Source organism: Sinocyclocheilus anshuiensis, unplaced genomic scaffold (assembly GCF_001515605.1).
Source record: "Sinocyclocheilus anshuiensis isolate Anshui unplaced genomic scaffold, SAMN03320099.WGS_v1.1 scaffold1415, whole genome shotgun sequence".
Taxonomy (NCBI): domain Eukaryota; kingdom Metazoa; phylum Chordata; class Actinopteri; order Cypriniformes; family Cyprinidae; genus Sinocyclocheilus; species Sinocyclocheilus anshuiensis.
Genome location: NW_015536595.1, coordinates 166,826 through 193,011, shown reverse-complemented (window position 1 = coordinate 193,011; position 26,186 = coordinate 166,826). Strand labels below are relative to the sequence as shown.

Below are 26,186 nucleotides of genomic sequence, written 5' to 3'. Positions count from 1 at the left end.
GCAAACAATGTGGAACCAATTAAATAAGAAACGAATGTTTAAAAAAACTTCCAAAATCACCTTAGATAAACGGCAAAAGTCAACAGGCTTTTCAAAATCCAAAATACTGCCAAACAGGCGCTTTTGCATTTAGTTTCGAAACTAAATCATCCGTCATCGTCTTGTCTGTCTCACCTCACTCTTCTTGTCAGTCAGCTCGACTCACTCTCCTCACTGGAGAAATGAAATCCGATCTGTGATGCGACTGTTGTTCAGCACGCTGCATTGACCAGCCGCGTTCAGTTTTTAATTGTAGTGTCTGTTATTACTATAAAAAATCAAAACGACGGTGGGGGTCGGTGCCGCGGTGGGCAAGTGACGTAACCGGTGTTGCGGCTTAACAACGGTATCACCGTCAGCACCGTCTATCGCGGCAAGCCTACTGTACAGTAGTTATTTCATTGTCACAATTTCTTCAAGTTAAACCAAACTTACTGTATATTTGGCAGGTTGTAGAGAAGAGATTTGATTTTTTAAGTGAATCTAAATAAAACTATTAGTATTGTGTGTTTAATTAAATTATCTGCTTTTTACCTTCGTAGCACCTCCCTTGATCTTCATCTTCATCATCATCATCATGTCTGGGAAGTCAGACGGCGCGCAGAAGAAGTGGGCAGCTGTGCGAGGTCGCCTGGGCTCGTCTCAGGACTCGGACGGCTCGCAGGAGGCCAACCTGGAGAACGCAGACGCCGAGCTGTGCATCCGTCTGCTGCAGGTGCCCACCGTGGTCAACTACTCGGGCCTGAAGAAGCGTCTGGAGAAGAGTGACCAGACCTGGATGGTGCAGTTCCTGGAGCTCTCAGGCCTCGACCTGCTGCTGGAGGCCCTGGACCGTCTGTCGGGACGCGGCTGCTCTCGAATCGCAGACGCTCTGCTGCAGCTGACGTGTGTGAACTGTGTGAGAGCTGTGATGAACTCGTCCGCCGGGATTCACTTCATCGTGGATAATGAGGGATACGTGTGCAAGCTGTCGCAGGGTAGAGACGCTCTTACTGTCTTATTTCAACTAGGGCTGGGACAATAAATCGATGCATCGCGATTCATGGATCGATTCTGACATTTTCGGAATGCATCGTGATTCTCTCTGGAATTGATTCTGAGCTTAGTTTTTAACAGCAGATGGCGCTCTAGGCTAGTTTTTAACCACACACTCAAATGCTCACGAAGAAGAGCGCTTGTGCGTTCGGTTGAGTAATGTAAGTGTTTAAATGTACTTGCACATCGGCTTTTATGCTTTTATGATGCGAGTGTTCGGCTGAGTAATGTAAGTGGTTAAATGTACTTGCACATCGGCTTTTATGCTTTTATGATGCGAGATTAATGTAAACACAGCCCACTGTGAACATCCTTTGTTCATATGACATAATTCGCTTAAACCTTTTCGAACTTTATGAATGATTATTTTAGGTTCAAATGGTGCGTGTGTAAGGAACTGGAACCAAGCAGAATATGGCTGTTTCTAAAGTACGCAGCGCCATCTGCTGTTAAAAAGTAAGCTCAGAATCGATTCAAGAGAGAATCGCAATGCCTTCGGAAAATCTCAGACTCGATGCAGAATCATTTCTCGATTCGCGATGCATCGATTTATTGTCCCAGCCCTAATTTCAAATATTGCGTATTTTTGCTTAGTCTCTGAATAAAATTGAGTTGTTTTTTCCTCCATATTCTCACTATATCAGACTATATGAGCCATAAAAGCCTGATGCATCAAACATAATACTCATTAAAAAACACATATGCAAACTTACATTTTTTTTTTTACATATTTTTTCCAAAGTATAAATAATTCGTTCCATTTCCCAAAACAATTTTAATTTCAAAGGAATGTTTTATAGTCAGAATTAATTACTTTTAATCTCATAATTTTTACTTTCTATCTCATAATTCTGACAAGTCAATTATGAGATAAAAACGTCACAATTATGAGCTAGAAAGTTCAAAGGAATAGTTTAAAGGAAACTGCTCCTTTAAAACTGTGCACTGTCCAGTAGACAAGATAAATTCAGAAAACACGCATTCCTCCAAAGCATTGCTCACAGTATCTGCATTGCTCAATCTTCACACCTATCACATGCTTTGGCTGTTTTTTTAACCATCAGAAGTACAAAGTTCACATTACGTCTTCCAAAAATTAGCTGCTAACACATCCTAAAAGTGAAGAGGGAGAAACCGATGGAGCTAATCTAAAAACACTGTCTTTCCTTTCCCTTTCCCTCCAGCTTTGGACACATCTAACACCATGGTGAAGAAGCAGGTGTTTGAGCTGCTGGCGGCCCTCAGCATGTTCTCTTCTGAGGGTCACAGACTCGCTTTAGACGCTCTGGACCATTACAAGGCAAGTGTTCATATGATTTATATGATTGTATGATTCATGCTCCTCCATCTGGAGTTAAGGGATTGATATCAGGTCAGAACGAGTTTAAGTGTCCTAAGGGTTCAAATAAACAATATGCACTATAGTTTCATTTGTCAGGCTTTACGGGGATAGAGGAATAGTTCACACAAAAATAATTTACTCACCCTCGTGTCATTCCAAACCCGCATGAATTTCTTTCATACTTCTCTTTTGACGATGCACATGTTCACAATCCAAAAACAAGCCCGTCGAAGTCATGCAATCGCTGTTTCTACATCCGAAAGAAGGATTTGGCCCAACTAAACTATCAATTTAAACAAAAATTTACCGCCAACTACAGACCATCGAGTCCGCCATGTTTCTCATTCCCAACTGGGAAACTCAGGGCTTAAAGAAAATTTTGAATTTCCCACTCGTAGTAACGACTTTGTGGTGGCGTTCATGTGCGTTCAACTCGTAAATACGATCTATCCGACATGACTTGAACGCACCATTACACCTGGTGATCTGAAGTGCTGAAGTGCTGAGACAGATAACATGCGTCTCAAATGCGTCTCCTGTGACCGTTTGTGATGGATTTCTTCTCTTAATATATCAGTGTGTGACTGCATGTGGGTAAAAACACAAAACTTCACACACTATAGCTTCTAAATAGACTGAGGAATTTATTTATTATTTTATTATTTCTGCCAAAGTGACAGTTTGCACTGAAAAAAAAAAAAAAAAAGATTTTCTGAAAAGGCGATTTTCTTTTTGTATTTTTGTCTGGTTTTCCAGTACAAATATCTAAACATTCTTAAAGCAAGATACATTTACTTTATTTTTTAATTGCTTGCTGGCATATTTATTTATTTACTTACTTATATTTACTTAGATTTTAAGAAAAAAATAATCTTTGTTTTCATGAATATTTTCTTTCTTACCCAGTTGGCAGATATTATGATTTTTTTTTTTTTTTACTTATATATTTGCTTATTTATGTACATATCTCTTTACTTATTTACTTGCCTATTTACATATTTTTTTACATATCTACCTGCTTATTTATTTATTTATGTACTAGATTTAATTATGTCTGTAATGTACTAATGAGATTTTAAGAAAAAAATCTTGTTAGTCTTGTTTTGTTGAATTGTTTATTTGGCAGATATTTTTCTTGTTTTAAGCTTTAAACTCACTTTTATTTATTTAAATAATTAATTATTTATTTATTTTGAAAACTAAACGTAATATCTTGTCATGTACCTTCTCAAGTAAATGTGCCTTGATTTAAGAATGTTTAGGTACTTGTTATTGAAAAAAGACAAAAATACTAAGAAAATTAGTTGTGGTAGTTATATTAACTGAACTTAAACCAGAGATAGTCTGTGAAATCTTATGCATGCATATTTTATCAAATTTTCAATTGGACAATTATTTTCTTTTTTAAAGCGCAAAGGTTGATTGACAGGGCCTGCATGTTAAAATAAGCTCAATATAAAGTCTGCATGACGTTAGTGTTGATGCGAGTGTTGTGTTTGTCTAACAGTCTGTGAAGACACAGCAGTATCGATTCAGTGTGATTATGAATGAACTCCAATCCACTGATAATGTGCCTTACATGGTGACATTTCTGAGTGTCATAAACGCCCTGATCTTCAGCGCCGACGACCTGCGCCAGAGAGACAAGATGCGCAAGGAGTTCATTGGTACGTCAAACCTAGATACTGCATACTATGCACTTTGTATTGTCTGCAATCGCCTGTAATATTTTGAATAGTACATTAAACTTCTATTTACTGTATACTGCAGAAAAGTATGAGTAGCATGCAAGTATGCTGTTTTGAACACTGCTTTTATTCCAAATACAGCTTTTATAGAATACTAGCATACTACATACTGCACAGTGTACACTGAATACTGCCTACTGGTTATTAAAAATAGCATGTGAAATAGCAGGCAATACGCAACCATTTAGAACTTAGCATGCTTTTATTTTCATTGAATATGGAATACTGGCATACTACTTACTGCATACTGCACAGTGTACACTGAATGTTGCCTGCTTTTTGTTAAAAATAGAATATGAAACAGCATGCGATATGCAACTATTGAGACAGTAGTATTCTTTAGTGTTATTTCTGTTAATTGCAGTCTGGTTACATAATGAGTAAACAAAACTGTTGTAAATTGTTGTTGGTTACTGTATATTGCACATTTTGACTGATTTAGTAGGTGCAAAAATAGTATGAGTAGTATGGAAGAATGCTATTTTGAAAACAGTCCTTAATCAAAACGTCCTTAACATGGAATACTAGCATACTACTTACTGCATACTGCACAGTGAACACTGCATGCTGCCTGCTATTTATTAAAAATAGTATATGAAACAGCATGCAATGTGCAACTATTGAGACAGTAGTATGCTTTAATTTAGTGTTATTTCTGTAAATTGCAGTCTGATCACATGAGTAAAAAAAAACTGTTCAAGACATGCCCTTAGCATGCAATATAGAATACTTGCATACTACTTACTGCATACTGCACAGTATACACTGAATGCTACCTGCTGTTTATTAAAAATAGCATGTGAAACATCATGCAGTGTGCAACCATTCAGACAGTAGTATGCTATAATTTTGCTCATTTCGAGTCTTTTCCTGGAAAATAAATGTTTTTTAATGTAAATTGCAGTCTGATCACATAATTAGTAAAGAAAGTGTTAACTCTTGTTTCTTACTGTATATAGCACATTTTGACCAATTTAGTAGGTCATCTAGGTGTGCAACCTATTGTGCATGATATTCATATTGCATACTGCAAAAATAGTATGAGTAGCATGCAAGTATGCTATTTTGAACACAGCCCTTATTAAAATCTAAAATAGTACCTCAATGATACTAAAGTAACACATCTGTATATTGCACATTTGGACCATAGGTCATCTTTTCCTGGAAAATAAATGTTTTTTAATGTAAATTGCAGTCTGATCACATAATTAGTAAAGAAAGTGTTAACTCTTGTTTCTTACTGTATATAGCACATTTTGACCAATTTAGTAGGTCATCTAGGTGTGCAACCTATTGTGCATGATATTCATATTGCATACTGCAAAAATAGTATGAGTAGCATGCAAGTATGCTATTTTGAACACAGCCCTTATTAATAAAATCTAAAATAGTACCTCAATGATACTAAAATAACACATCTGTATATTGCACATTTGGACCATAGGTCATCTGAACTGTGCACAATATGCATACTGCATACTGCAAAACTAGTATGAGTAGTGTGGTTAGTATGCAGTTGCTAACAGAAGTGATCAGGTCTTAATTGCATTCACCTGTTTGTCACTCAAGCACACGCCTCCTGTTTTGTGCTTTAACACAACTGAGCTTTCCAACAGAGCGCTAGATGTTTTTGAGCATTGTTTATGGTATATTCATGGACTTTGTTTATTTTCATCTACCAGGATTACAGCTGCTTCACCTGCTGCCAAAGTTAAGGTGAGTTTGTTTAATTAATTGAAATGTGCAACTGTGCACAGAAAAACAAGTAGAAATGCACACTGAGCAAAGGAAATTAAACATGCAATAAAGCTGAAGCTGGAATATTCAGTTAGTGTGTGTGTGTGAGAGAAGAAGATGATGAAGACTTGATCATCCAGTGTGAGGCGTTTGAAGAGGCTATGGCTGAGGATGAGGACGAGCTCCTGAGGCTTTATGGAGGAATTGACATGAGCAACCATCAGGAAGTCTTTACATCTCTGTTTAACAAGGTGAGCAGCAAGGGATCAGCCATAATGCCAAAAATATTATTATTATTAGATTTTTTTTTGTCCCCTTTCATACGATATCAATAGTCGTTTATCATTAATGGGGAAGGAAATGCTTTCCCAATGTTTGTCTGACCTGGAGAATGAATGTAAACATAACTTGTTTGTTCACAACCTTTAAATGTAGTGCTGCATGAAATGCATTTTATTTTTCCCTAAATTCTGCATTTTTCACTTGATTTTTTTCTGCATTCTGTGTCTTATGATTTAATACAAATTTATCATCAAATCTAATCAAATGAAAAAAAATAACAGTTAATTTACAACAAAACGTTTTTTTTGTTTTTGTTTTGCCTTTAAATGTAGTGCTGCATGAAATGCATTTTATTTTTCCCTAAATTCTGCATTTTTCACTTGATTTTTTTCTGCATTCTGTGTCTTATGATTTAATACAAATTTATCATCAAATCTAATCAAATGAAAAAAAATAACAGTTAATTTACAACAAAACGTTGTTTTTTTTGTTTTTGCTTTGTTTTTTTCAAATAAGATGCTGCATAAAAGAACTGTATGAATTAAGACACGAATGAAAAAAAAAATCCTGGTTGTATGATATTCCTTAAAAATAAAAATATTATTATTGTTTCTTTATGAAGTGGGTCAGACAAGACATCCCGTTTAATAAAATGTACAAACGTTATTTTATATACAGAGTCTAGAAAGTATAATAAATGCAAATAGTGTTTACTTTAATGTTTCAAATAACTTTTGTAGAAAAAAAGTCAAAATATGGGTAAAAATAATGTTCCATCGTCATTCAGTCGAATCAACGTACTTATTCTGACCTGTACTTATTAAAATTATATATACATCTTGGAGACGTTGCCACAGTTCTTCTGGGTTTAGTCCGTCTCAGTTTGTTCGGTTTCTTCATGTTTGTTTGACCCTCTAACTCTAGCACTCTCTATTCTAATTCTATTCTTAAAAAATGTGCCCCTTTTAGACTTGCACTCTATGCATTTACTAACTGCTTGTATTTTTTAATTAAAAAAAAACTAACACTAGCTTCTCTATTCTTTTGTATTGTTTTCTTTTTATTTATTATACAATTAACAAAAAGCAAAAAAAGGCCTCTAACACTAGCTTGCTCTATTCTGTCTGTTTTCTTTTTATTTATTATATAATTAAAAAAAAAAACTTGCTACGTGTGCTGCATTAAGCTAACTGAGGCTTGTTATAGCACTTGCGTATCATTGCTCTCTTGTTGATTCTGATTGCTTCTATTGTCCTCATTTGTAAGTCGCTTTGGATAAAAGCATCTGCTAAATGACTAAATGTAAATGTCACTCCAGACAGACTGATGATGATGATCAGATCTCTGTGTGGAGCAAACAAAAATCTCACTGCATTATTACAATTAATGGCAAAATGAATGTTTGGATATGTAAACTGATATTTCCTACTCGCACACTACAGCAAAAGATAGAAATAACTGACTTAAAACCATGTTTTAGCTGGTGAGAAGAATACTAGTGTTCTAATCATTTTGGCCACCACTGTATATTTTAGTACACAACAGTACAGATAAATTCTGTCGTGGTCATGGCTCATCTTTCAGATCTGCGATGATCTCTCTGTGTTCTCGGCTCGTGTGGTGTGTTTGCAGGTGAGCAGCTTCCCGTCGTCTCTGCAGCTGTTGTCCGTCTTACAGGCGCTGCTGCTGCTGGGTCCCGAGCGAGCGGATATCTGGCAGGCGCTGGAGGTGCTCGCTAACCGAGCCGTACTGATCGCTCAGAGCTGTGAGTTTCTCTCTGCGTTCCACTCGGTTTCTCATAGGATTCGGTTTGAAACACTGGCCCCTTTAATATTAGTGCTTTGACGGTGAATAGTTGTCTGTACTACTGTGGAGATCACAACAATCTAACATAGTACATTATTCTCAAATGTTGAAAAGTTGTGGCTGGCTGTCAATATTACAGATCCTGTTTTTTTTTAACTAAGGGGCACAATCACTCACTAAGAAAGTTTATTTATTTATTTTTTTGGATTACCATATTCTGTGGCATTACTATGACATACAGCAATCATTCAATACCATGGTATTTATTTATTTACTTGTACTTATTTACTTGCTTTGTTATTTTTATTTATGGTCTTATATTTATTTACTTACTCATGCATCACTTTGCATCACTTTCTTGCTTATTTACTTTTTTACTTGATTATTTACTTATTTGTTTGTATATCTACTTTCTTATTTACATATATACATTTACTTTATTTACTTTTTACCTATAATGTACTTATGCTTTCTTATTTACATTTATTTAATTTAATTGCTTATTTAATTTTAGTCTTATTTCCTTATACATTTACTTGCTTATTTACTTTTTTGTTATATTTACATATATTTATTCACTTGTTTACTTTACTTACTTATGTACCTATATATTAGCTTTATTTAGTTGTATACTTGATTATTTTCTTGTTGTCTTTTATATTTGCTTGCTTATTTACGTATATCGATTACTTATTTTCTTAATTTATTATTTATGAAATAATCAACGGCTTGCCGTGCATTAAAGGATTTTAAATACACGACGTGGAGGCCAAGAACCACCCGACGCGAAACAGAGAGAGAGATGACAGTTGTGTAAACAATTAACTACTTCACAAACAGCCGATTTTACCATCTCGCTGTTGAGGAATATAATGTAGCGATCTAGTATCTATTAATAAAAATCGCGGGGAAGCGTTGACAACAAGTTTGTGTGTGTGTGATCTCTGACTCTGTGCGAGGTCTTTCTCTCTCTCTGTGTGTGTGTGTGTGTGTGTGTGTGTGTGGTGAGTGATATGTATATCAGCGATGCTCTCAGCGATTCCCACCCACACACACACATACTCTCACACACACACTCACACACACACTTCAGCCTGACATTGCATTAACATCCAGAACGGCGTTCGGCGTGCGTGGGTGTGTTTGTGTGTGTGTGTGTGTGTGTGTGTGTGTGTGTGTGTGTGTGTGTGTGCTCAAGTGATGTGTGTTTGTGTGCATCAATTAAAGCAGCGCATTAATATGGAACGGTTGTGTTTATTTATTTAATTATTTTTATTTATGGTCCTATACTTATTTACTTGCTTGCTTCAAACTTGCTAATTTATTTTTTTACTTCATTGTTTATTTTCTTTTATATTAATTTGCTTATGTACATTTATTTATTTACTTAACTTTACACTTATTTACTTTATTGACTTACATACTTATTTGCATTTTTATTTCAATTATTTACTTGCTTATTTATTAATTAATTGATTTATTTCCTTTTAAATTTGATTTTTTAAACAAATGTATAAGGAAAAAAATTGAATTTATCACTAAATTATGCTAATATTTACTTGAAGTTACTTATTTGCTTGTGTGTTTATTTATGTTTAATGTTTGTTTGTAAGATTTAATTTTGCCTGTACACTCTTAAAAATAAAGGTGCTTCACGATGCCATAGAAGAACCTTTTTTGTCTAAATGGTTCCATAAAGAACCTTTAACATCTGAAGAACCTTTCTGTTTCACAAAAGCTTCTTTGTGGTGAAAGAAGGTTCTTCAGATTATAAAAAGGTAAGAAAGAGAGGGTTCTTTGACTGAATGGGTTTTTGCGGAACCAGAAATGATTCTTCTATGGCATTCCTCTGAAGAACGTTTTGAAGCACCTTTATTTTTAAGAGTGTAATGTACTGATGAAATGTGATGGTTTCACAAAGTGATTTTTCCTCTCTCTCTGTGGGTTCAGCTGAGATGGACTCATGTGAGAAGATCCTGCAGCGTCTCGTCTTCACTAAGGAATCGTCCAAAGGCTCTTATGAGGTCGATGCTTACGAATCCAAAAGAAAGAATCAAGCCGTACAGACGGAGACCAAAGACGATAAACTGGAGTGTTCCTGCAAACCAGCCAAAAACCAGGAACCTCCGCGCAACTCCACAAAGACTGGACCTGCTCCTCCTCTGCCCAGCATGGCTTCTCCTCCCATCTCAGCAGTGCCTCTCAAAACAGGAGCTGGACCTCCTCCTGCACCACCTCCTCCTCCTCCTCCTCCTCTGCCAGGAATGGGTGCTCTTCCTCCTCCTCCTCCTCCTCCTCTGGCAGGAATGGGTGCTCTTCCTCTTCTTCCTCCTCCTCCTCCTCCAGGAGCAGGTGATGTGATCGTGGCTCGGATTTATTATCCGGGTATCCAGTGTTACTCGGCGCCGGTGAGGAGCGGCCCGCATCCCACGCTCCGGATGAAGAAACTCAACTGGCAGAAGCTGAACTCCAGAGCCGTCACCGGTGAGATCCGTGAAGAACGCTTCCATTCCCAGTAGGGCTGCACGATAAATCGCATGCGATAGTCATGCGCCTCTCGTCAGTAAAGCTGGTTCTGTGATTAGTAGTAAATCTCCAGCACGTGCGTTCAGATGGAGCAGCATTTACTACACAGAGTACTACACAGTAGTTCACTGAAACGCTATGCAATATCGCGTTCATTATCGCAGACGATTTAATCACGCGATAACATAGGCGCGGGAAGTGGGGGTGCTGAGGGTGCTGCAGCACCCCCTGTTTTTTTCTGTGCAATGGGCAACTGTTTAACTGTTGGGAATACAAAAAAAAATAAAAATCAAAGTGTCTATTTTACACTGTGTAAATAGCCCTCCTTGTTGGAAGAGGCTATTTACACTAACTCTACCCACCAACGTGTGATTGGGCTAGTCAACCTTACAAAAGACGGCCATCAGTCGTCAGATTCAGTAGTGTAGATGGTAAAGTGTGTGTCATACTGTTTTTGACGCGATCAACCTGGGTTCGAATCTGCCTTTTGGCAAACTTTTTTTTCTCCCTTTTCAAATTTCAGATCACATCAGAAAAGCATTTATTTTTTATAAACATTAAGGAAATAATCAAAAAGTTGAAAATAAAGTATCTGGTTGGGTTAGGGTAGGTGTAGGGAGGGCTTTTGTCCCAGTAAGGTGACATCCATTTAATCATTTGAATTAAAATTCTAATTTACAATCCAAGTTATTATTGCATACTGTTTTATAATGTATTACAATGCTGAGGTGCAGATAATTGCCACTATTTGCAATAAGTAATTAGCAGAACATCCTGCTATTTTAACACAGTATAAATAGAATCTAGCTATTTGCAGTGTAAATAGCATATCACTAAAATACTGCTATTTTCACTTAGTGTAAATAGGCTCTATTGTGCGAACACCACCATCACTGTATCGTTTTGATAGAGCGAAACAAGATACAATTCTAATTTTAACATTATTTCTTCTTCAGACATTTGTTCGTTAAATAAAATAAGTATCAGCTGCATACAAAGTCACCAAATCTGGTTTTCAAGCACTGAAAATGGGTAATATTCAACAGTCTGGACATGGAGCCTCATTGAGATCGCCATATCTCTGGGACTGAACGATGTAGGGCCTTGAAATTTAAGATTCCAAAAGAAAAGTTTATTAAGAACTAGAATCTAAAATCATATTGCGATATCTTTAATACTTCTTGAGTTATAGGCACGCAAACTTTGGAAAAAGAATATTTATGGCACTCAGATAGGTATGTTCAATGCAGTTATCTTGACATTTCAACATTATTTGTTCTTCAGACATTCCTCTTTAAAAGAAAAGAACCTGCTCCTCCTCCTCCTCCTCCTCTGCCCAGCATGGCTTCTCCTCCCATCTCAGCAGTGCCTCTCAAAACAGGAGCTGGACCTCCTCCTGCACCACCTCCTCCTCCTCCTCCTCCTCTGCCAGGAATGGGTGCTCTTCCTCCTCCTCCTCCTCCTCCTCTGGCAGGAATGGGTGCTCTTCCTCTTCTTCCTCCTCCTCCTCCTCCTCCAGGAGCAGGTGATGTGATCGTGGCTCGGATTTATTATCCGGGTATCCAGTGTTACTCGGCGCCGGTGAGGAGCGGCCCGCATCCCACGCTCCGGATGAAGAAACTCAACTGGCAGAAGCTGAACTCCAGAGCCGTCACCGGTGAGATCCGTGAAGAACGCTTCCATTCCCAGTAGGGCTGCACGATAAATCGCATGCGATAGTCATGCGCCTCTCGTCAGTAAAGCTGGTTCTGTGATTAGTAGTAAATCTCCAGCACGTGCGTTCAGATGGAGCAGCATTTACTACACAGAGTACTACACAGTAGTTCACTGAAACGCTATGCAATATCGCGTTCATTATCGCAGACGATTTAATCACGCGATAACATAGGCGCGGGAAGTGGGGGTGCTGAGGGTGCTGCAGCACCCCCTGTTTTTTTCTGTGCAATGGGCAACTGTTTAACTGTTGGGAATACAAAAAAAAATAAAAATCAAAGTGTCTATTTTACACTGTGTAAATAGCCCTCCTTGTTGGAAGAGGCTATTTACACTAACTCTACCCACCAACGTGTGATTGGGCTAGTCAACCTTACAAAAGACGGCCATCAGTCGTCAGATTCAGTAGTGTAGATGGTAAAGTGTGTGTCATACTGTTTTTGACGCGATCAACCTGTGTTCGAATCTGCCTTTTGGCAAACTTTTTTTTCTCCCTTTTCAAATTTCAAATCAGATCAGAAAAGCATTTATTTTTTATAAACATTAAGGAAATAATCAAAAAGTTGAAAATAAAGTATCTGGTTGGGTTAGGGTAGGTGTAGGGAGGGCTTTTGTCCCAGTAAGGTGACATCCATTTAATCATTTGAATTAAAATTCTAATTTACAATCCAAGTTATTATTGCATACTGTTTTATAATGTATTACAATGCTGAGGTGCAGATAATTGCCACTATTTGCAATAAGTAATTAGCAGAACATCCTGCTATTTTAACACAGTATAAATAGAATCTAGCTATTTGCAGTGTAAATAGCATATCACTAAAATACTGCTATTTTCACTTAGTGTAAATAGGCTCTATTGTGCGAACACCACCATCACTGTATCGTTTTGATAGAGCGAAACAAGATACAATTCTAATTTTAACATTATTTCTTCTTCAGACATTTGTTCGTTAAATAAAATAAGTATCAGCTGCATACAAAGTCACCAAATCTGGTTTTCAAGCACTGAAAATGGGTAATATTCAACAGTCTGGACATGGAGCCTCATTGAGATCGCCATATCTCTGGGACTGAACGATGTAGGGCCTTGAAATTTAAGATTCCAAAAGAAAAGTTTATTAAGAACTAGAATCTAAAATCATATTGCGATATCTTTAATACTTCTTGAGTTATAGGCACGCAAACTTTGGAAAAAGAATATTTATGGCACTCAGATAGGTATGTTCAATGCAGTTATCTTGACATTTCAACATTATTTGTTCTTCAGACATTCCTCTTTAAAAGAAAAGAAGTCTCATATTTTTGCAAACTGACCCACATTTGGCTTTTGACCACTGAAAATGTGTACATTTTAACGATTTACTTCTGGAGCCATATTACAATTCCAATATCTCTGGACCCGAACCATATAGGGCCTTAAAAATAAAGATGCCAAAAGGAAAGTTTGTTAAGACCCAATATGTAAAAGGGCATTAAGATATCTTTAATACTACTTGAGTTACAGGCCTGCAAACTTTGGAGACAAAACTTGAAAAGTGCTGTTTCCCCATTTTTGGATGGTCACCATTGGTACATAATGCAACAAAGATTGCTAAAGTCAATAGATTTTACTAACAGGCCTACCAATCTCTGTGTAAAAATAATATTATGATGCTGCCATCTTTCTGAAGTCATTTTTACATCCCTGTAATTTGACTCTGAATCTCAGGTGAAAATTGCCATTTTGAACCCCGCCCCCCTCTACAAAAAAGCAGATTACTCAGTAAATATTCATCCATGACATTTAATATTTTGGCTTTCATCACTATACATGTCTATCTTTCATCAGAAAAAATATTAGCAACATAAAAACTTTACAGTATTTAAAAAAACAAATCAGCTTGTTGTAAACATTGTTTAAACTAAAACTCAATACAAATTACATAGACATTAAAAATGACAAACACAATAATAATGACATATTAAAAAATATAAAAATGACAAACAAAATTATTAAAACATTAATTAAAAAAACAATATAAAAATTAAATCTAATTGAAAATAAAATGCAAAAATGCAGACATTTTATTACAGCTAGTTGCAAATATATAGACATTTAATAAATTACAAATAAAAAATAAAATAATAAGTGACAAACATAACAAAATTACTAAAGCTTCTGCTGAAATTAAAATGAAAACTGAAAATATAAAAATAAAATAGTTCAAAATATTAAAAATAAAAACAAAAGTAAAAATTTTTAGCTAGTTGCAAATATGTAGATATTTAAAAAAAAAATAATAATAAAATAAGTGACAAACATGGCAAGATTACTAAAACCTTAACTAAAATTAAAATGAAAACAGAAAATATTAAAAATAAAATCTAATTCAAAATATTAACAAAATATTAAAAATGTAAACCTTTTATTTCAGCTAGTTGCAAAGGCAGCATTTCTTTTCTTTTTTTTTTAAGTTAATGTACTAAATGAACTAAAACTAAAACTCCATAATTAAATATGTAGACATTTTTGAAAAAAAAAAAAAATAATCCTAAAATATACAAATAAATCTAATTTAAAAATAATAATAATAGTGTATCAATGGTAACAAAATAGCACTTCTAATAGCCAGGCCATTCATTATTTAATATTTAGTTAATTTTTTATTGGTTTTAATTTAGAAGCAGGTTTATCTGAATTAGTTGAGAGCAAAATAACAGAATAAATAATTCAAATTCCTTTGAATTTGATGTGGCCGTACAGACAATATTTTTTATTTTATTTTTTATTTTATTTTTTATTAAAACATCAGGCATGATAAACAAGTTGAGAAAGTAACACAAAATTACCAGAAATATGTGTAGATTTTAATTAGAATTTCTGTCTGTCCAAAAGTATAATTATTTCAGAGTATTGGTTTCCGCTCATGGATAACGTAATTGCAAAGTGCCTCAAACTGAACTGTGACTCTCAGAAGCATTCATTAAATCAGCTTAGATTATGACTGGAAGTGATGCTTTCTATCAGCTCTTGCATTCTTGTGTGCAAACACAGCGCATGTTGTTCTTTCATAGATGGTCCTTCAATGTGGGCGTCTGTCACGAGCGAGTCTCCTCTGGAGCCCAATTACAGCAGCATCGAGCAGCTCTTCTGTCTGCCGCCGGCCGAACCCAAAGACAAGAGCCCCGCCGCGCCGCTCAAGAAACAGCCCAAGGAGGTGAGAGACCCTTCAGAGGACGACTCCACACTGAACTAATGAAAGCGACGCAGAGCACGACTTGATTTTGTCATTGGGAATAGATGAACAGATAATTGATTGAGGACGTCAGCTGAAAGGGAAAGTCGTTTCAGAGCTTATTTCTTTAAAATATAGAGCCTTATGATTTCTATTTTGCGGAAAACGCAGACTGAATCACAGAATCCAGTCATCAATCATTTTGGATGAATAAGTCAAAAGTAGGGCTGTACAATGAATCAAAAAAGACTATTTAAAAATGAATGTAGTTCTCAAAGTAATAATAATTTATTACCACTGTTTTTATATAAGTTTGTATCAGATCATAAATCCTGAAAAAGTAAAATGCACAACACAGAAATTCTGAAAAAGAAAAAAAAAGCATTTCATATAGGGCTCTATTACTGTAAAAACAATAAAATAAAAATTAAGTTGTTAGTTTTATGAATTCAATTATTTAGACATGTTTTTTTTTTTTATTTAACGTTTAAAACGGAGGCTTGAAAATTTTAAATAGAAAAAAAGAATCCTGAAAAATTACAATGGGGGAAAAAAACTGAATTTGGAAAAGAATACAAATGGAATTTGTGAAAAAATAAAATGGATTTCATTGGAATGTAAAAATTTAATTTGTTAAACTCTTAATAAATCATTAAATTGTTTAAGTCCTATGATTACAATTAATTACACATTCTTTTTTTATTACTAAATTTTAATTTAACAAAAAAAATTGTAATGGAAAAAAACAAGTCCTGAAAAAACTGATTTTTTTGGGAAAAAAATAAAAACTGAATTTGAGGGGAAAAAATGCATTTCATAGAAATGAAAAATGTCATTTTGTCAAGCATTTAATAAATTGTTCAATTGCAGAAGTCTCATGATTACAATTAATTACACATGCTTTTTGATTACTAAAATTGAATTTAACCTTTAAAACGGAGTTTTGAAAAATTTAAAGGGGTCATATGATGCGATTTCAAGTTTTCCTTTCTCTTTGGAGTGTTACAAGCTGTTCGTGAATTTCGGCCAATCACAATGCACTGGGTCAGCTGGCCAATCAGAGCAGACTGCGCTTGTCGGAAGGAGGGACTTTGTAGAAAACGAAGCCTTTGAGAGAGGCGGGCCATAGAGGACCTACTATAATGTACAGTATTTGAAAAATAATGTGTTTTTTTAACATTAAAGCATGTCAACATATTCTGTTACACCAAATACACAAAATAATGACCTTTAAAAAAGTATCATATGACCCCTTTAAATAGAAAAAAAGAATCCTGAAAAATTACAATGGGGAAAAAAACAGAATTTGGAAAAGAATAAAAATGGAATTTGTGAAAAAATAAAGTGGATTTCATTGGAATGTAAAAATGTAATTTGTTAAACTCTTAATAAATCATTAAATTGTATAAGTCCCATGATTACAATTAATTACACTTTCTTTTTGATTACTAAAATTTAATTTAACCAGACAAATTGTAATGGAAAAAACAAGTCCTGAAAAAAAAAAAAACGGAATTTGTGAAAAATTTAAACCGATTTCATAGGGCCTGTAGTATGACATCACTGATGAATAAGTCACAAATAAAAAAATTTTCTCCTATTTCTCAGATTTCCTTCATTGACCCCAAGAAGAATTTGAACCTGAATATCTTTCTGAAGCAGTTTAAGTGGTAAGATCAGACGTTTTGGATTGGTTAGCGCGTTTATGTGATGAGACGTTTAAGATTATTTGTTTGTTTCTCTCACAAACAGCTCAAATGAAGAGTTTGTTTCAATGGTGCAGAAAGGAGATTGTTCGAAATTTGACGTCGAGTCCCTGAAACAGCTTCTGAAACTGCTTCCAGAAAAACACGAGGTACTTCCCTGTAAAATATGATCATTTGCAAGTATCTCACATTCATAGACCTTGATGCAAATGAAAACAAAACTCACAATCAGTGTTTTCTGTCATTTGTGACCCTGGAGCACAAAACCAGTCATAAAGGTCAGTTTTACAAAATTGAGATTTATACATCATCTGAAAGCTGAATGTGGGGTTCCTCAGGGATCGATTTTAGGACCACTGCTTTTTAATCTTTATATGTGACCCTGGACCACAAAACCAGTCATAAGGGTCAATTTTTCGAAATTGAGATTTATACATCACATGAAATCTGAATAAATAAGCTTTCCATTGATGTATGGTTTGTTATGATAGGACAATATTTGGATGATATACAACTATTTGAAAATCTGGAATCTGAGGGTGCAAAACAATCTAAGTATTGAGAAAATCATCTTTAAAGTTGTCCAAATTAAGTTCTTAGCAGTGCATATAACTAATAAAAAAATAAGTTTTGATATATTTACAGTAGGAAATTTACTAAACATCTTCATAAAACATGATATTTACTTAATATCCTAATGATTTTTGGCATAAAAGAAAAATCAATAATTTTGACCCATACAATGTATTGTTGGCTATTGCTACAAATATACCCCAGCGACTTAAGACTGCTTTTGTGCTCCAGGCTCACATTTTGATGTGCATCAGAGTAAATCTGCAGTCTGTCCTGTTTATGATCAGTTGAGTGTTTTGCGTTTAACTTCTTCAGATTGACAACTTAAAATCCTTTCAAGGAGATCCGGACAAACTGGCCAACGTGGACCACTTTTACCTCTCACTGCTGGCTGTACCCTGGTAAAGAGTCACTAAAACCCAAATTCACACATTGTTCTTCTGATACTATGTGTGCATGAGGCAGTTATTAGTCTGTTTGGTCTGTGATCAGTTACCAGCTGAGGACTGAATGCATGCTGCTGTGTGAGGAGACGCTGTCTGTGCTGGAGATCCTGAAGCCCAAGGTGGAGCTGGTGGAGACGGCTTGTGAGAGTGAGTGCTGATTAAAACTGTTCTGCTCTTAAAGATCTTCAGCAGAGCAGAGTGTAACGGGCAGTTTAAGATTCGAAGCGTTCTGTGAGATTCGTGTGCAACACGTGAGAGATCACTTTTTAACATTTATTTATTTGTTTTTTAATGTTTTTTATTTTATTTGTTTTGTTTATTTATTTATTTTTGTTTTTGTATGTAATTTATTTATTAATGTTGTGTTTTATTTTTTGTATTTATTAATTTATCTATTGTTTTGTTTTTGTTTTTCTATTTTATCAATTTATTATTTAGCTAATTAATTTGCGTTTTATTCGTTTTATTTATTTTTGTTTTTGTATGTAATTTATTTATTAATGTATTGTTTGTGTATTTAATTTTTATTTGTTTGTTTTTTTTGTGTTTATTAATTTATCTATGGTTTTGTTTTTGTTTTTCTATTTATTTTATCCATTTATTTATTTAGCTAATTAGTTTGTTTATTTGTGTTTTATTTGTTTTGTTTGTTTATTTATTTTGGTTTTTGCATGTAATTTATTTATTAATAATATATTGTTTGTGTATTTAATTTATTTGTTTTGTTTGCTTTATTTTTTGTATTTATTAATGTATCTATTGTTTTGTTTTTGTTTTTCTATTTATTTTATCCATTTATTTATTTAGCTAATTTTTATTTGTTTATTTTATTCATATATTTTATAGTTTATTTCATTTTTTTATTTGTTTTGTATATTTATTTTTTATTTGTTTTGATTGTGTATTTTATTTTTTTGTATTTATTAATTGATCTATTGTTTTTGTTTTTCTATTTATTTTATCCATTTATTTAGCTAATTAGTTTTGTTTATTTGTGTTTCATTTGTTTTGTGTATTTTATTTTTGTTTGTTTGTTTTTGTTCATATATTTTAGTTTTTCATTTTTCATTTGTTTTGTGGTGTTTCTGTATTTTATTGTTTTGTGTATTTTATTTTTGTTTTTTGTATTGTATTTTTGTTTGTTTATTTTATGTATTTTTTGTTTTTGTTTTTTGTGTGTGTATTTTTATTTTTTTATTTGTTAATTTACTTTTCGCAATTTAAAAGTTCACATACTGGAAAAAAATGTTCACACAAAATTTTGCAAACATCAGTGCATTTGTTAATGCTTTGCACACGTTTTTGTTTAATGTACAGTATTTATTAGCGCACACAGAATTAATGTTTTTGCAAAATTAATGAATGCTCCCAAAAATAACATTTTGGAGCTCAGTGAAGTGTGTCGCCCACAGATCTCAGGAAAGGTTCACTGCTGCCCAGCTTCTGCAAACTCATCCTCGACGTTGGAAACTTTCTCAACTATGTAAGAAAATCACAATTAAAGAGTTTGATCTTCATCAAAGGCAAAGAACACTATGGCATGTCCCTACCAATATCCAGCCACTAAATTGTCCCTAGCAATAATTTTGATCAAACAATTAAATGTGTATGTAAGCACTGTTGTTGTAATTTGGGCCGCATCTGAAATAGATCACACCATTGATATTACCTGAGAAGCTAAAGAAATATGCTAGAAAACTCAAATTAAATAGTTAAACTAAAGTAATCACACATTAACCATGGTTTTGCTATACTTGCCATATAGCTTCACCATGGTATTTGTTGTAAAACTAGTCCTGTCCGAATAGGGCTTAATACAATCAGATAAAACAAGAATTTCTCAAATATTTATTTTATCTGACATGTATTTTGAGCTGCAGCTTGGAGTGCTTCACTAGTTGGCAGTAAACCGGTTACCTCACCTGAATATCTTCGTGTTGGATGTTATCTTTGGAATGGAAATATTGGTTTTATTTGTAAACATCATACTTTTTTCACTTATTTCAGTTATTAATGTCATAAAACTAGCGAGCTGAGCCAGTAGTAGTGCTGTGTCGTGAAAACATGACTGAAGACACGAAAAGCGGCGGAACGGACAAACCGATTCAGTTGAGTGAGTCTTTTACGCCGGAACCGCTCCGATTGATTCAAACTCGTGACTTCGGTCATTCTGTTCAAGCAATTCACTAGCAAAAACCAGATCAAAAGGCCATTCATTTTCAAATTTCGACATCGCTCAGAACATTTGATTCGGAACATTTGATTCAGATCGGGACTTCAAATCATGTATCGCGAATCATTTGATTCAGATCGGGACTTCGGAGCGTGTTTGTAAATCATTTGATTCAGATCGGAACTTCGGAGCGTGTTCCTGAATAATTTGATTCAGATCAGAACTTCGGAGCGTGTTCGTGAATCATTTGATTCAGATCGGAACTTCGGAGCGTGTTCCTGAATAATTTGATTCAGATCAGAACTTCGGAGCGTGTTCGTGAATCATTTGATTCAGATCGGAACTTCGGAGCGTGTTCGTGAATCATTTGATTCAGATCGGAACTTCGGAGAGTGTTCGTGAATCTTTTGATTCCGATCGGAACTCCGGAGAGTGTCCGTGAATTATTTGATTCAGATCGGAACTTCGGAGCGTGTTCAGAACTTCGGAGCGTGTTCGTGAATCATTTGATTCCGATCGGAACTCCGGAGAGTGTTCGTGAATTATTTGATTCAGATCGGAACTTCGGAGCGTGTTCGTGAATCATTTGATTCCGATCGGAACTCCGGAGAGTGTTCGTGAATTATTTGATTCAGATCGGAACTTCGGAGCGTGTTCGTGAATCATTTGATTCCGATCGGAACTCCGGAGAGTGTTCGTGAATTATTTGATTCAGATCGGAACTTCGGAGCGTGTTCGTGAATCATTTGATTCAGATCGGAACTTCGGAGAGTGTTCGTGAATCTTTTGATTGAGATCGGAACTTCGGAGAGTGTTCGTGAATCTTTTGATTCAGATTGGAACTCCGGAGAGTGTCCGTGAATTATTTGATTCAGATCGGAACTTCGGAGCGTGTTCCTGAATAATTTGATTCAGATCAGAACTTCGGAGCGTGTTCGTGAATCATTTGATTCAGATCGGAACTTCGGAGCGTGTTCGTGAATTATTTGATTCAGATCGGAACTTCGGAGAGTGTTCGTGAATCTTTTGATTCCGATCGGAACTCCGGAGAGTGTCCGTGAATTATTTGATTCAGATCGGAACTTCGGAGAGTGTTCGTGAATCACTTGATTCAGATCGGAACTTCGGAGAGTGTTCGTGAATCTTTTGGTTCAGGTCGGAACTTCGGAGCGTGTTCGTGAATTATTTGGTTCAGATCGGAACTTCGGAGAGTGTTCGTGAATCTTTTGATTCCGATCGGAACTCCGGAGAGTGTCCGTGAATTATTTGATTCAGATCGGAACTTCGGAGCGTGTTCGTGAATCATTTGATTCAGATCGGAACTTCGGAGAGTGTTCGTGAATCTTTTGATTCCGATCGGAACTCCGGCGTGTTCGTGAATCACTTGATTGAGATCGGAACTTCGGAGAGTGTTCGTGAATCTTTTGATTGAGATCGGAACTTCGGAGAGTGTTCGTGAATCTTTTGATTCAGATTGGAACTTCGGAGCGTGTTCGTGAATCATTTGATTCAGATCGGAACTTCGGAGCGTGTTCGTGAATCATTTGATTCAGATCGGAACTTCGGAGCGTGTTCGTGAATCATTTGATTCAGATCGGAACTTCGGAGCGTTTTCACAAATGTTTTTCTCTGATTTCTTTTTTTATTAAACAGTAAAAAACAAACCATTAAGACAGTAGGCCTACATTTCTATAAACAAAACAAAGAAAAAAGAAAACGTAGGCCTATACAAAAATACAAATCCCTTAAAAAAATGAACTGGTTTTATTAAAACAAAAAGTGTAGTAACCATGTTTTTTTTTGTATAACCACAGTTTTACTAAAAAATACCATGGTTAAACTATGGTTAATTTGTGGTTACCATGGTTTAACTATAGTTTAAAAAAAAAATAATAACAGCTTTTAATATCACGTAAATTCGTCCCCCGCACTTTTTCGGGCAAGTGTGTTCGCATAGAGGTTTTCAAGAGCCGGTGTGAATAAATATAGATTTAAATTCAAAGAGTCTGTGCATGATCTGATATTTTATTCGGACCCAGAATAAGGCGAGATGAACATCGCGGAGCGCTAAACACTCTGTACAGTGTATGTTTCATTCATACTCGAAGCCGGAGGGCGAGGAAATCCCTAATATGGACAAAAGCGTCCAGCTATCGCTGTATGAAAACAATTGTTTTCAGAAAAACAGAAACGTTTGGAAACATGAAGACATTAAACATATGATTGTGACAATATATGGTTTATTTGTGTTTGTCAGGTCATCTCCAGGTAATAAATAAAGTATATGAACAATGCAGTGCTAATTGACATAGCATTTATTACAGTATATAAACTATTCTGCCTTATTATGTGATAGTGTTTGTACATAAACAAGTCATTATTATTGGTTATTGTCCAGCAGTTATAGATTTCTAAGCCAATTAAAAGCTAGAAATTAGAGAACAATTCAAGTTGCCTATACACAGTAAGATTTTTTAATGTTTTTAAAGAAGTCTCTTCTGCTCACCAAGCCCGCATTTATTTGATCCAAAGTACAGCAAAACAGTAACATTTTTAAATATTTTTACTAGGCTATTGAAAATAACTATTTTCTATTTGAATATATTTTAAAATGTAATTTATTGTGATTTCAAAGCTAAATCTTTAGCATCATTACTCCAGCCACACGATCCTTCAGAAATCATTCTGATATTCTGATTTGCTGCTCAAAACACATTTATTATTATTATTATGTTGAAAACAGCAGAGTAGAATTTTTTCAGGTATCTTTGATGAATATAAAGTTCAGAAGAACAGCATTTCTGAAATAGAAATCTTGTGTAACATTATGAATGTCTTTATCATCACTTTTGATCAATTTAAAGCATCCTTGCTAAATAAAAGTATTAATTTCTATCATTTATTTTCCAAAAAATAAAAATTATACTGACTTTAAGCTTTTGAATGGTATAGTGTATGATGTTGCAAAAGCGTTTTATTTTACATAAATGCTGATCTTTGGATCCTTCTATTCTTTAAAAAATCCTGAAAAAAATTTACTCAACTGTTTTAAATATTGATAATAATAATTAAAAAATGTTTCTTGAGCAGCAAATCAGCATATTAGAATGATTTCTGAAGATCATGTGACACTGAAGACTGCAGTAATGATGCTGAAAATACAGCTTTGATCACAGAAATAAATTACATTTTAACAGATATTTACATAGAAAACAGCTGTTTTAGGTTCTAATAATATTTCACAACATTACTGCTTTTGCTGTACTTTGGATCAAATACATGCAGGCTTGGTGAGCAGAAGAGACTTCCTAATGTTTAATAAAACATTAAAAATCTCACTGTTTAAAAACTGTTGACTGGTAGGTTATATAGATTACAGAAATGTTATATTGTAATGTTATATATATATATAACGTTTCTGTCCCCCTCACTTCTGAAAAGATGGCTATGCCCCTGGCTGTGTTGCCAGGTTAACCAAAAAGCTTGCAGGAAACAAAAATGAATAAAAAAATATATTTTATTTTACAAATTATATATTTTGCTATATTCTCAGAGTAGTCAAACAATCCAAAGAAAACATTTAAACCAGAAAGTGGCTCTAAAGCCCAAATCACCCTGGAAACTTGCTGTGTTTTCTGTGTTTACAGTGCCTTAGTTCCTCATTTGGTCAACTTTTCCTTTTTGCCAGGGAAGCCACACTGGAAACGCAGAGGGATTCAAGATCAGCTCCCTGCTAAAACTCACCGAAACCAAAGCAAACAAGAGCCGCATCACACTCTTGCATCACATCCTGGAGGTACAATAGTACAATACACCTCAGTAGCTTTGTTATTTATGACTCAAACTATTTCAGTAATTGAAAAAGTAAAATATAAATATAAGATAGGAAAACTTTTTGAAACTTATTAGATTTAGAATTAGAAATGCCGCCTTGGATATTATTAACTAAAATCAAAACTAAAACCATTAAAAAATGTCATTATTCAAAATAAAATGAACTCAAATAAAATGTATTTAAAAAAAAAAACGCTTATTTCAGCTAGCTGCCTAAGCCAAATTTCTTATTTTCTATTAGTTTAAGCTGAAGTACTAAAATAACTCAAACTAAATAAATTTAAACTTCATAAAAACTAATAAGAAAACTATTCAAAGAAAACTGAAACCATAAAAAACCCTTTCATTACTTGAAATAAAATAAGACAAAATTTCTCATTTTCATTTAGTTTATTGAAGAACTAAAATAACTAAAACTATATTAGTTGGTATTAGTTTATATTTGTAATTTCAGTGCAAGTTCACCCCCAATTTTGATTTTTTTTCCACCATTTACTTTATTTGACCATATTGTTTCAATCCTGTATGACTTAATGAAACAAAGATATCAGACAGAACTGACAAAACCATTTTTAATGACATTCAAATATTTTAATATGGATAGTAAATTTTAAAGTTGCTTTTAATATTAAAAAGTAATATTTTTAATTAATATTACAATGTTAAAATTAAGTCAGTAGTCATTTTTTATTAAAAATAGTTTAATTTAAAAACAATTTAATTAAAAAAATATATATTTTTTTTTTAAATATTATGGTTATATAAATGTTGTTTTTAATATTAAAAATAATTTTAATTGATTTTAGAATATTTTAAGCAATAGGTAATAGTCTAATACTTTCTATAGTAATGTCTAACAAATTTAAAGTAATGTTATTAGTTAATATTAAGTTATTTAAATACTAATTACTAAATATAAAGTTATTTTTTTAATATTAAAAACTATTTTAAGTAGCATTACAATATTTTAATATTAAGTCAATAGTATTTTTTATTAAAAATGTTTAATTAAAAACTGTTTTTAATATGAACATTTTAAAATATTATAGTTGTATAAATATAAAGTTGTTTGTAATATTAAAATATTTATAATGCCTATTAAAATATTAATAGGCAATAGTCATTTTTAATCAAAAAGAAACGTTTTAAGTTAATATTATTTTTTTTAATATTTGACAGTTGTTTTAATATTAAAAGCTATATTTTTAAATATTAATTTTAATACTTAATAGTCTTTTTAATTAAAGACTAATGTTTTTATTAATATTTTAATATTATTATTTGTTTGTATTTGTTTATATAATCTCGGAGCCACTGTTGGATTTATACTCTCAAGCTCCAAAAGAAGCACCATAAACAAAGTTCCTATGACTCGAGCATTTTTATGCCATGTTATTAAATCCTTTTTTGTATATGTCCATTTGCAGAATAAATACTTTTTCTAGGTCAGAATGACATGAGAGTGTGTAAAAGCTCTATATTTTTGGATGAATTACTCTAGTTAAACTCTGCTTTCTTAAAAGCGCTCCTCCTGCTGCTCTCTGTGATCAGTGCTGAATGTCTGTGGATCTTGTGATTTCCAGGAAGCCGAATTAAATCATCCAGAGCTGCTGGAGCTTCCAGACGACATCGAGGCCTGTGAGAAAGCAGCCGGGTAAAACAGTAGATCATCTGAGAGTGTGTGAGAGTGAGTGAGTGAGTGAGTGTGTACTTGTTTATGCTACATTGTGGGGACCGGCCTGTGGTCCCCACGAGGGAAAAAATGATTAAAAATGGTAAATGATATTTATCTGAAATTGTAACAATGCAGACAGGTTTTCTGTAAGGGGTAGGTTTAGGGTTAGGTGATAGAAAATATCATTTGGTCAGTATAAAAGTAATAGAAGTCTATGGAAAGTCCCCACAATTCACAGAAATGAGTGAGTGAGAGAGAGAATGTGTGAGTGTGTGTGTGAGAGTGCGTGTGTGTGTGTGTGTGTGTGTGTGTGTGTGCGCGCGTGTGTGTGTG

General features: G+C 34.2%; 1 protein-coding gene across 1 annotated transcript in view; it reads left to right on the top strand.

Moving 5' to 3' along the window:
• LOC107703640 (inverted formin-2-like) overlaps positions 1-26,186 on the top strand; it is a 59,806-nt gene that overhangs the window by 24,449 nt on the left and 9,171 nt on the right. The window contains exons 2-16 of the mRNA XM_016506356.1: positions 582-1,016; positions 2,259-2,374; positions 3,924-4,083; positions 5,847-5,880; positions 6,011-6,152; positions 7,816-7,948; positions 9,940-10,473; positions 15,286-15,428; positions 17,055-17,116; positions 17,199-17,301; positions 18,041-18,126; positions 18,218-18,318; positions 19,584-19,654; positions 24,033-24,140; positions 25,762-25,832. Of these exons, the coding sequence (XP_016361842.1) occupies positions 617-1,016; positions 2,259-2,374; positions 3,924-4,083; positions 5,847-5,880; positions 6,011-6,152; positions 7,816-7,948; positions 9,940-10,473; positions 15,286-15,428; positions 17,055-17,116; positions 17,199-17,301; positions 18,041-18,126; positions 18,218-18,318; positions 19,584-19,654; positions 24,033-24,140; positions 25,762-25,832 (2,264 nt within the window). The 5' untranslated portion in view covers positions 582-616. The remainder of the gene's footprint in view (positions 1-581; positions 1,017-2,258; positions 2,375-3,923; positions 4,084-5,846; positions 5,881-6,010; positions 6,153-7,815; positions 7,949-9,939; positions 10,474-15,285; positions 15,429-17,054; positions 17,117-17,198; positions 17,302-18,040; positions 18,127-18,217; positions 18,319-19,583; positions 19,655-24,032; positions 24,141-25,761; positions 25,833-26,186) is intronic.